This window comes from Myodes glareolus, chromosome 4 (genome assembly GCF_982192425.1).
Source record: "Myodes glareolus chromosome 4, mMyoGla1.1, whole genome shotgun sequence".
In the NCBI taxonomy this organism is placed as follows: domain Eukaryota; kingdom Metazoa; phylum Chordata; class Mammalia; order Rodentia; family Cricetidae; genus Myodes; species Myodes glareolus.
In genome coordinates, this window is record NC_142029.1 from 68,592,188 (window position 1) to 68,603,791 (window position 11,604).

The window sequence follows — 11,604 nt, forward strand, 5'->3', positions numbered from 1 at the left end:
TGTGTGGGAAGGGGTGGAGTGGGGCTTCAGTTGGAGGTTGCTAATAGAATAGCAAAGGATCCCCAGGTAGTTTGATCCTGTCATTCCAGCATTCCAGGTGATCAGGCATTTCTTTCCATTAAAGAAAATAGGCCCATGTGATTGACTGACAATTCTGGTTTTCCCCAATGTATTTTCTAAGCTGCACTTCCTGCAGACATCTATGGCTACAATGGAAGTATATGGGAGGAGATGAGAGAATGAAAATAAACGTTCATGTGCAGGGGATGTGGTTCAAGTCTTTGGATTTAAAAACAAGTTCCCAGAGAAGCTGCTGCCATGGAATATTCAAGAAGCTTCCTTTGCCTCCCAACATGGACCCAAAATGCCCCAATCCAAATGTATGAAAACTATAATTGTGAGATGCTATATACAATCAAAGCAGTCAGACAGAGGAGTGTGTCGTCCCCTTAGTTACAGTTCATAACATAGCCTCTTTAGCAATTGGTGGATCAGTAAAAGCCACTGAAGCACTGGAATTGCTTTAAAGCATGGGGTAAAGAGTACTGACCAAATACTCTGTAAAAACCAGCAACAGGACGTCATGACTAGGAAATTTTCTAAACAGCAAAATGACTTCAGGATAGATTTCTTTGACATTAAATGTAGCAGAATTAAAAAAAATTTACAAGTAGATATAGTGACAACAGAAAATTACAAGGCAGAGAACACGCACACACAAAAGAATCAAGACAGTGCTGTAGGCTCAACAGTATTCCATGAGGCTAGAAGATCTGTTAACTTTGTTAACTAGCAAAATATCACTCTTGTTTGTTTATAAATCACCTATTGATCATATGACCACACCATGTTGAATCCTTTTCTTTCTTTGTACTGGAGACTCCTACAGTTGGCCTTTAAGCATTCTGCATTTCTTTGCCAATCTTGTAACTGAGTATCTTGTTCCAGTCGATTTTGGTGCGGGTAACTGGAAGCTGCCGGCGCAAGGCCTTGAACGTGGTGTCTGACATTGTCTGATAGTTTTCACTAATTGCTGTCTGATACTCATTTTCTGCACTCTCTATGATTTTAATAAACTCCTTGGCAGTTTGGACTTCATTAGAAACAGTGACTGAATTTTGTACATCTTTATGACTGACCAACTGAACATTGCCATCTTCATAGTAATGAACCTGAATCTTGAGTACTCCAACCACCTGGGCTGTAGGTGGTGTGATGGTGAACTTCCACTCTGACCTCCAACGACCATTCCAGAAGTTTTTGGGCTGAAACTGGTGGCTTTCAATACATGCAATAATGATCTGTTGCCCATCTATAGTTTTAGCATAAACAGTAGAGAAGCCGTTGGAATAGTGCTCTTTCACATAGGCTCTTAAAGCACTGTCACAGGATTCTCTCCAAGACTTCAAGCCTCCGTCCACATCTTCTGGCTGGGGGTCACTCGCTTCTTTCCATAAATGATCAAACTTAAAGGAAATTTTGTGTCTTGGATCTAAAAATTTGCTGTTACCAATGTTGCCGTGCTCTGTAATTAAGACCTGGTCATCATAGCCTTCTATCTGCATAGGTGTGAACTGATCCATGTTATACTGAGCAAATGTATGTGCTGCCCCTTCCCTGAGGAGATTGTCATTATTAAGCAGTAGCCGAACATCATTGAATACTTCATTAAACTCCCCAGGGGGTGCATGAGTGATAAATTTAGGGGCTATGCGTACTTTCTCCTCATCTGACATCCGATCCTCGAAGTCGGCCATCTTGGCTGCTCTCTGAAATATATATTCTTATTTATTCCTTTTTCAACCCAACTGCTATTGCCTCTCCTTCCTTTCCTCCCAGTATCCCCAATCTCCTTTCTTCCCTACAACCATCCACCCACCATTCCTTTCAGTTTCTGTTTAGAGGAGGGCAGTCCTTCTACAGATATCAACCAAACATGGCATATTAAGATGAAGGCATGAAGGCTGGACAAAGCCACCAAATATGATAATAAAAGTCCCAAAGGCAGGCAAAGGAGTCAGAGAGAGCACCTGCTCCCACTGTTAAGAGTCCCATAAGAAGACCAAGCTACACAACTGCAAAAGGCTTAGGTCAGCTCCATGTAAGATTTCTTATTATTGGTTCAGTCTTTGTGAGCTCCTATGAGCCCACGTTAGCTGATTCTGTGGATTTTCTTGTGTCGTCCTTGACTCTTCTGACTCTTAGAATCCTTCCTCCCCATCTTCTGCAGGATCCCCCAAGGTTTACCTTGGCTGTGGGTCTCTGCATATGCTTCCATACATTGCTGAATGAAGCCTCAAATTTGAAATATTTTAATACATGAAAGCTCTAAAATTTGCTTGCGTCCTTGCAATCCTATTTTTGCTTTTGGCAATACCAAACACAGGGATGCTCAGCAGAACTCCTCGTCTCAAGTCTCCATTTACATTTGGTTAATAGATGTGTTTGTTTGTTTTCTTGATTTTTATTTTTTTACCATATTGTCCTTGATTTGCCTTCAAATTCTCCATTTATTTACTGTGTTACAGCCAATGTCTTATAAGACTATTCAATACATTTTAAATTTTATTCTTTTAATTCTAAGTGTATAAATTTTTCTATTTTTCTAGAAATAGAAAAAAGTAGAATTTAAAAACAAATGTTAGACATAGGTTAAGGCCAGTTGCTACATTGATCATCTTGAATGCAGTTGCAGCTTTGTGTGACTATACATCACAATTTATTAATGTTGAAACTTTAATCTTGTTCATTTCATTTGACATTAGTACTATGAACTTTTCTCTTAACATTGCTTTCATACCTTCTTCTCAGCACCTCATGAAACCTTCTCTAAAATTGACCACATACTTGGTCACAAAGCAAACCTCAACAGATACAAAAAAAATGGAATAAATCTCTGTATCTTATCAGATCTCCATAGCTTAAAGTTAGAATTTAATGACACAAATTTCAGAAAGCCTACAAACTCACGGAATATGACTCACTACTGGGTCAAGGAAGAAATGAAAAAATTAAAGACTTCCTAGAATTCAATGAAAATGAATATATAAATATCCAAACTTACAAGACACTATAAAAGCAGTGTTAAGAGGAAAGTTCACAGTACTAAATATCTACATAAAGAAGTTTGGGGAATCTCACGCTAGTGAATTAATAGCATACTTGAAAGCTATAGAACAAAAAGAAGCAAACTCACCCAGGAGACATAGATGCAAGGAAACAATCAAATTGGGGCCTGAAATCAATAAAATAGAAATAAATAGAACAATGCAAAGAATCACTGAAAAAAAAGAGTTGTTTTTTGAGAAAACCTACAAGCTAGACAAACCCTTATCCAAACTAGCCGAAAAGCAGAGAGAGAATATCCAAATTAACAAAATCAGAAATAAAAATGGTAACAAAATGAGAGAACCTGTGGAAATCCAGTGAATCATAGGGTCATACTTGAAAACCTGTACTCTACAAAATTGGAAAGCTAAAAAAAAAATAGATACACATACCAAAAGTAAATCAAGACCAGATAAACAATTTAAACAGACATATAATTCCTAAGAAAATAGAAGCAGTAATTAAAAGTCTCCCAACAAAAAAAGAAAGAAAAGAAAAGAAAAAAGAAAATGGAAAAAAAGTCCAGGACCAGATGGTTTCAGCACAGAATACTATGAATATTTCAAAGAAAAACTAATACCAATACTTCTCAAATTGTTTCACATAATAGAAACAGAAGGAACATTGCCAAACTCCTGTTATGAGGCTACAGTTGCCCTGTTACCCAAACCATACAAACATACAACAGAAAAAAGAGAACTAGAGGCCAATCTCCCTCATGAACATTGATGAAAAAAAAAACTCAATAAAATACTGTCAAATCGAATCCAAGAACACGTCAAAAAACATCATCAACTGTGATCCAGTACTCTTCATCCCAGAGATGCAGAACTGGCTAAACAAATAAAAACATGTCAGTGTAATTCACCACATAAACAAACTGAAAAAACGCTGCATAATCATCTCACTAGATGCTGAAAAAGTATTTTAAAAAGTCTAACACTCATTCATGATAAAAGTCTTGGAAAACTCAGGGATATAAGGAACATGCCTAAACATAATAAAGGCAATATAAAGAAAGTCAACGTCCAGCATCAAATAAATGAAGAGAAACTCAAAGCAATTCCACTAAAATCAGAAATAATACAAGGCTATCCACTCTCTCCATATCTGTTCACTATAGTACTTGAAGTTCTAGTTAGATTAATAAGACAGCAAGGGTATCAAGGAGATACAAATTGGAAAGAAAAAAGTCCAACTTTTATTTGCAGATGCTATGATAGTATACATAACTGACCCCAAAAATTCTACCACAGGACTCTTACAGCTGATAAACACCTTTAGTAATGTAGTAGGAATCAAGATTGACTCAAAAAATCGGTAACCCTCCTATATACAGATGTTAAACCAGCTGAGAAAGAAATCAGAGAAATATCATCCTATACAATAGCCACAAATATAAAATATTTTGGTGTACTCTAACCAATCAAGTGAAAGAGCTGTATGAAAAGAATTTTCAGTTTTGAAGAGAGATATTGAAGGTTGTATCAGAAAATAGAAAGATCCTTCATACTCTTGGATAGAACATAATAAAAATCACAATCTTACCAAAAGCAATCCACAGATTCAATGCAATCCCCATCAAAATTCCAACACAATTCTTCAGACCTCACAAGAATAATACTCAACTTTATATAGAAAAACAAGAAATTCAATATAACTAAACTAAAACAATTCTATACAATAAAGTAACTTCTGGAGGCATCACCATCCCTACTTCAAGTTCTACTATATAGTTATAGTAATAAAAACAGTTCGGTATTGGCATAGGAATAGAAATGTGAACCAATGAAATTGAACTGAAGACACTGACAAAAATCCACACACCTATGAACACCTGGTTTTTGACAAAGAAGTCAAAATTTTACAATGGAAAAAAGAAAGCATATCAACAAGTAGTGCTGGCATCACAGGGTAGCAGCATGTAGAAGATTGCAAATAGATCTATATTTATCACCATGCACAAAATTCAAGTCCAAGTAGACCAAAGACCTTAACATAAATCCAGTTACACTGAACCTGATAGAAGAGAAAGTAGGAAGTGGGCCTTAAATGTATTGGCACAGGAGATCACTTCCTAAATATAACATTTGAAGCACAGACACTGAAAGAAACAATCAATAAATGGTACCTCCTGAAACTTAAAAGCTTCTATGAGGCAAAGGACACACTAAATAAGACAAAACAACACCTTTTCCCTAATTATAACTCCAGGAGCACAGACACTGAAAGCAACAATAAATAAATTTGACCTTATGAAACTGAGAAGTTTCTGTAAGGCAAAGGACACAATCAATAAGACAAAATGATGGCCCACTGAATAGGAAAATATCTTCACCAACCCCACATTTGACAGAGGGCTGATCTCCAAAATGTATAAAGAACTCAAGAAATTAGACATTAAAAAACAAAATAATCCAATTTAAAGAAGGAGTAAAGATCTAAACAGAGAATTCTCAGCAGGAGATTCTCAAATGGCTGAAAGACATTTAAGGAATTGCTCAACATCCTTAATCATCACGGAAATTTAAATCAAAACAACTCTAAGATTCCACCTGTCAAAATGACTAAGATCAAAAGTACTGAGTATAACTTATGTTGGAGAGGATGTGGAGTAAGGGGAACACTCCTCCACTGCTGGTGTGAGTGCAAACTTGTACAGCCACTTCAGAAATCAGTATGACAATTTCTCAGAAATTTGGGATTCAATCTACCTCAAGACCTAGTGATACCACTCTTGAGCATATACCCAAAGGTTGTTCAATCATAACACAAGGACACTCACTCAACTATGTTCATAGCAGCATTATTTGTAATAACCAGAACCTGGAAACAACCAAGATGTCCCACAACTGAAGAATGGAGAAAGAAAATGTGCTCCATTTATGCAATGGAGTATTACTAGGCTGTAAAAAACAATGTCGTCATAAAATTTCAAGGCAAATGGATAGAATTAGGAAAAAAAATCATCCTTAGTGAGGTAACCCAAACTCAAATAGGTAAACTCATTTTTTTATGTTCACACTCATAAGTGAATAGTAGATGTAAAGCAGACTATAATCCACAGCTTCAGAGAGTTAAGTAACAAGGAGGACCATAGTAGGGACTCATTGATCTCCCTGGAAAGGGGAATTAGATGAGATATCCTGGGTAAATTGGGGGCAAGGAGGGATGATAGAGGGGAGGGGATGTGGAATAAGAAAATGAGGGAATGGGATGGTCAAGTTGGTGAGGGATGGAGTGGGGGAGCAATGAAAGAGAAATCTTGATAGAGGGGGACATTACAGGGTTATACAGAAACCTGGTGCTCAAGAAATTTCCAGGAACCCACAAGGATGACCTCAGGAAAAACTCCTACCAATAGTGAAGAGGTTGTCTGAACTGGCCATGCTCTGTAATCAGATTGGCGAATACCTCAACTTTCATCATAGAGCCTTCATTCAGCAATTGATAGAACCAGATGCAGAGATCCACAATCAAGCATCATACCAAATTTTGGGAGTCTAATAGAAGAGAGGGAAAAAGGATTATATGACAAAGGAGGTCAAGATCATGATGGGGACATCTACAGAGACAGCTGAACAAAACTCATGGGAGCTCACAAACTCTGGACGGACATCTGTAAAGCCTGCATGGAACCAAACTAGACCCTCTACATGTGAGAGATAGTTGTGTATCTTGGTCTATTTGAGGGGTCCCTGGCAGTGGGAACAGTTATATCTATCACTAGTGCATTAATAGCTTTTTGGAACCAATTCACTATGGTGAGATGCCTTGCTTAACCTTGATGCATGGAGGAGGTGGCTTGGTCCTGCTTCAACCTAATGTACCTTACCCTTTAGGAGGTTTGGATAGTGGATAGACTGGTGAGGAGAGATGAAAGGGGGAAGAGGAGGGTTGGTAGGGAGCTCTGTGGTTGGAATGCTAAAATGAATAAAAAATAAATAAAATTTTACACCTGGGATGGTTGTGATCACGTGAACTTATGTTTGGTCCGAAATTCTATTACTTTATGGGAATGTGTGTTCTGTTTTTATGCCAAAGTCATGCTGGTTTTAGTTGGATAATTCTGTTGTGTAATGTAGAATCTGAAGAAAGACATTTAAAAGAAATCACACACTAGCTCAGAATTGAGAATAATAGATGGTTATTTATTTAGGTGCAGGCTTAAAAATCAGAATCCTCTGCTGGAATGGAGAACAGAAACTGAATCCCGCAGCCAATAAAGAGGCTGACCACATGGTTTACATTGACAAAAGAAGCCACGTCCCAGTGGGTGGTTAACTTAAAGACTATTGGCTATATGATTTCCTACAGCAAGAATCAGAAATTTTATGTTTAGCTAGAGTAATAAGTTGTTCAAAGATGAATTTACATATTTAAGAAATGTTCCCCAAGATATGAATTAACAAATCATAATGCTTTGATCAGGTATGTCTTTGTATTTCCATGTAAATTTTAAGATTAGCTTTCTTTCTCATTCTGATGGGGAGCAATCTGTAGATTGCTGTTGACAAGATGGTCATTTTCACAATATTAACTGTAGCAAACCACGAACATGCAAGATCATTCCATCTTCTGGAATCTTCTTCAGTGTCTTAACGTTTTCGTTGCACAAGTATCTTCATTGATTAGATTTACTCCAATATATTTTTGAAACTATTATATATGAAATTATCACCCTGATTTCTTTCTCAATAAATTTGTTGTTGGAATATAGAAAGGTTACTTACTTTGTGTTCAATTTGTATCTACTATTTTGCTGAATGTTTGTCAGCTGTATTTTCTGATAGAGTCTTTAGGTTTCAGAATCTCTTATATGTAAAATCATACCATCTACAAATAAAAATATTTTGATTACTTATTTCTCTATTTTTATCCCCTTGGTCTCCTACAGCTCTCTTACTCTTCTAGCAAAGACTTCGAGTACTGCATTGAACACGAGTAGAGAGTGGGCATATTTACCTTGTTCCTGACTCTAGTAGGAATGTTTGAGGTTTTTCACGTGCTCATGTATACTGTATGTGCTGTGTATGTATGAGTGTGAACACACATCTTCTGGTATGCATGTGAAGGTCAACAACACAGGCAACCAGGGTTTTGGTCATCTTTCCATCTTTCTAAAGACAGAGTCCTTGTTGGTTACTACTGCCCATGGAACTGGCAAAGGAACATACAGGGATTCTCTTGTCTCTCCCATTTGTCTCATCATAGGAACACGGAGACTATGGATGCTTTTTACAACGTCCAGTTTCAGACTTGTCCAGAAACCCCTTTATCGATGAAGCCATCTTTTCAGCTCTTGTTTTCTCTCCTTAGAAGAACATCAGCCAGTTTAAATTAGGACCCAGGATAAAGACCTCATTTTATCTTATCCCCTGCCTAGAGACCTAGCTCTAAATATTCTCCTTTGATGAGAGGTTTGGCAATCCAAGTCCTACACCATAGTCCTGATTCTAGACACTCATTATATCTGGTATATTGTCACCCCCAGAAAGCAAATAAAACTAACAGTTAAAAGATGGGGAAACAGGTTAATTAGATGGGTATTTGAGAAGATGGAAATTAAGTGTTTCAGGCTATCTTTTGAATAGTGATATGAATTTTAGGTTTAACTATAAGAATAAATTGATCAAAGGTGAAATTTCATAATTAAGCAATGAAGGTCAAAATGTGGATCATGATGTTACTTCTGGTTCTGAAAGAGAGCTCTGGAAAATTTCTTGCCACTTGTAAAGACAATGTAATTATCACGATCACCTCTAATTAGAGGTGACCTCATCATGAGTGATGTGTCTCCTAATTCTGAAATCCACTGTAATTGGAGGTGTAGGGCAATAACTAAAGACATGTTGCCCGGTGGTGGTGGCACACACCTTTAATTCTAGCACTCAGGAGGCAGAGGCAAGTGGATCTCTGTGAATCTGAATCCATCCTGGTCTACAAAGTAAGATCCAGGACAGCCAAGACTGTTACACAGAGATACCCTGTCTCAGAAAGCCAAAATATAGATAGACGATAGATAGATAGATAGATAGATAGATAGATAGATAGATAGATAGATAGATAGATAGGCAGATAAACAGACAAATGGAAGTCTGAAATCGGATGTTGTGAAAGTTGACAGAAAGATGCATCAGTTCATCTTATCTCTGGAAATTCAATCTTGAAGGGAGTTATGATAAATTAAGAAGAACCAATTACTAGGGGAGAACAATCAAATAATTAACATGCCTACATGCAGAGGTAAGCAACTAGTTGACCCAAAGAGGGGACAGAGACAAATGAAGGCAGACATCTCATGCTGTTGTCATGTTTTTAATTACTTTCTGAGCCAAAGGAAAGAATCGGTGTTTTTCGGGGGAAAAAAAATATTTTCTGTCTATCAGATGACTTCCTTGTGGGCACTTTCATGAAGGTAATTACTACTAAACAAATAATTAATATAAAAACATAAATACTAAGAGAACACCAATAATAAAACTTGTAGGACCTTGCCTCAAAATTATATTGCATAGGTCCAAATTCAGTGGTCTTTCCAAGTGTAGACACTTGCACAGGAAAACAATAACACAAGGTTAGATTTTCCCACATGGGTCTAGAGAAATGGCTCAAGTCATTAAGAGCACTGACTGCCCTTCCTGAAGAGCTGAATTCATTGCCCACCACTCACACAGACATACATGCAGGCAAAACACCAAGACATGTAAAAATAAATAAATCTTTTTTGAAAAGATAACCCAACCTATCTTATGCTCCTATTTTAGCTGACATGCCTTTCACTCATTTTTTTCATGTACACAGAATTAATCAAGGAAAACTCAGCTCTGCTGCAGACCATACCAATTCTGTGTTACTTCCAGTGTGTTGCTTCATAGCTTTAACAGCAAACAGCTCCTCAAATGTCTAAGACTGATTATAAATAAACACAGACAGGGTTTCTCAACAAGTGAGAAAAGTTGTAATTCTGGTTATTTAGGAAGTTGGTACACTAGAATTGTTTAAGGCCATTCTTAACAACAGACAACCCTGCACCAAAAATAAAAACAAAGATCTAAGTCCTTTGTGTGACTAATACCACATGGATTTTTACTGTTTTAATATCAGTGTCTGAGGATATAGTAGGACATTGTGTAGCATTTGAAAAGCTTTTCACTCAATCCTTAGAACTGTCATAAACAAATGAAAATAAACAAACTACTATTTTTTCTTCAAAGCTCAAATATATTGACCCTATTCCCTAATTATTTTCCTCTATACCACATCCTTCTATGCTTACCTCTTTTCTACTACACCAGAGTCACAATCACCCATATCTAGTGTCTTATAAGCATCAAAATTGTTCCTGCATCTAAAAGTATATGTATAGTTCTATAGTTCTTCAATCTTCCTGGAATGCTCTATTGACTGGCATGTCAGCAGACTCAGGTTGCCCATCTGTTCCTCAGAACAGTCTATCCTGACCAGGCAAAGGAAGTATAGACATAGCAAGCCTCTGCACCATCTCTGTTATGGAAGGGTATCTACAGAACTCCTCCAGTATATTCAGATACATTGTCGTTTAGTTCTTCTTCATCTTCTGGATTTTCTTGCTCACCTGAACCTGATACCTATCTTATTGTAACTACTCAGACTTTGAAGACCAGAGATAATTAGTGCCTTCTTCACCATTTTACTTTTATTTCTAAAATAATCTTAGTACAGGATAAATTTAAGTTTATATTTCTTGATTAATAAATACAGCATTTGCACTATTTAAAATTCCAAGACAAAACTAGACAGTGGTTTCACACACCTTTAATCCCAGCACGTGGGAGGCAGAGGTAGGCAGATCTCTGTGACTTTGGGGACAGTCCAGTATACAAAGAAAAATCCAGAACATGCTCCTAATCATGTTATCACATCAAAGATATAAAATCCCAAGATATATATTCCCTTATCCAGGATGCTGCAGATGTCACCCAAGTTCCTGCCCTTAATAACTAAAATCAGAGGAAAATCTATGGCCTTCCTTAAGAATAAAATCAGAAAAGACCAGAAACTGAAATGAGATCATGCCCCAAGCCTCTGTCCTTTTCAAAACCAGAAAATTCCCCAGACAAAAGCTTCTCCAGTGATTAAAAGAAATGTATTCAATAAATATGCAAATGGTTGGCTGTAAGTCAGTTATCTCCATGATAGAGCTACACAGTAACTTTAGAAAAGTTCAAATCCAAAATTAGACTGCCTTGCCTCTTCTGGATTTATCATCATCTCTCTCTTTCTCCTTAAAATCTAATAATTTCTGCAAATAACCTAGAAAATAAAAACTTTCTCTTCTCTCTCATTTACTTTCCAGATCTGTACTTAAGAAACTATTTCTGTAATTAATTTCACTTTCTCTGTTATTTAATCATTTGTGTCTTATGGCAATGATGAATTCTTCCCTCTATACCTTACATACATACACCATGTACATACCCATATGCAGATTCATCATATAGATCAATACATCTT

At 36.8% G+C, this 11,604-nt stretch overlaps 1 protein-coding gene across 1 annotated transcript; it reads right to left on the bottom strand.

Annotated features, from left to right (window-relative positions):
- Window positions 1-743: 743 nt before the first annotated feature.
- On the bottom strand, window positions 744-1,763 carry LOC125389008 (F-actin-capping protein subunit alpha-1). Its single transcript, XM_048417405.3, has one exon. The coding sequence runs from the start codon at window positions 1,755-1,757 to the stop codon at window positions 897-899; it is 861 nt and encodes a 286-aa protein (XP_048273362.3). The 5' UTR covers window positions 1,758-1,763; the 3' UTR covers window positions 744-896.
- Window positions 1,764-11,604: the final 9,841 nt, after the last annotated feature.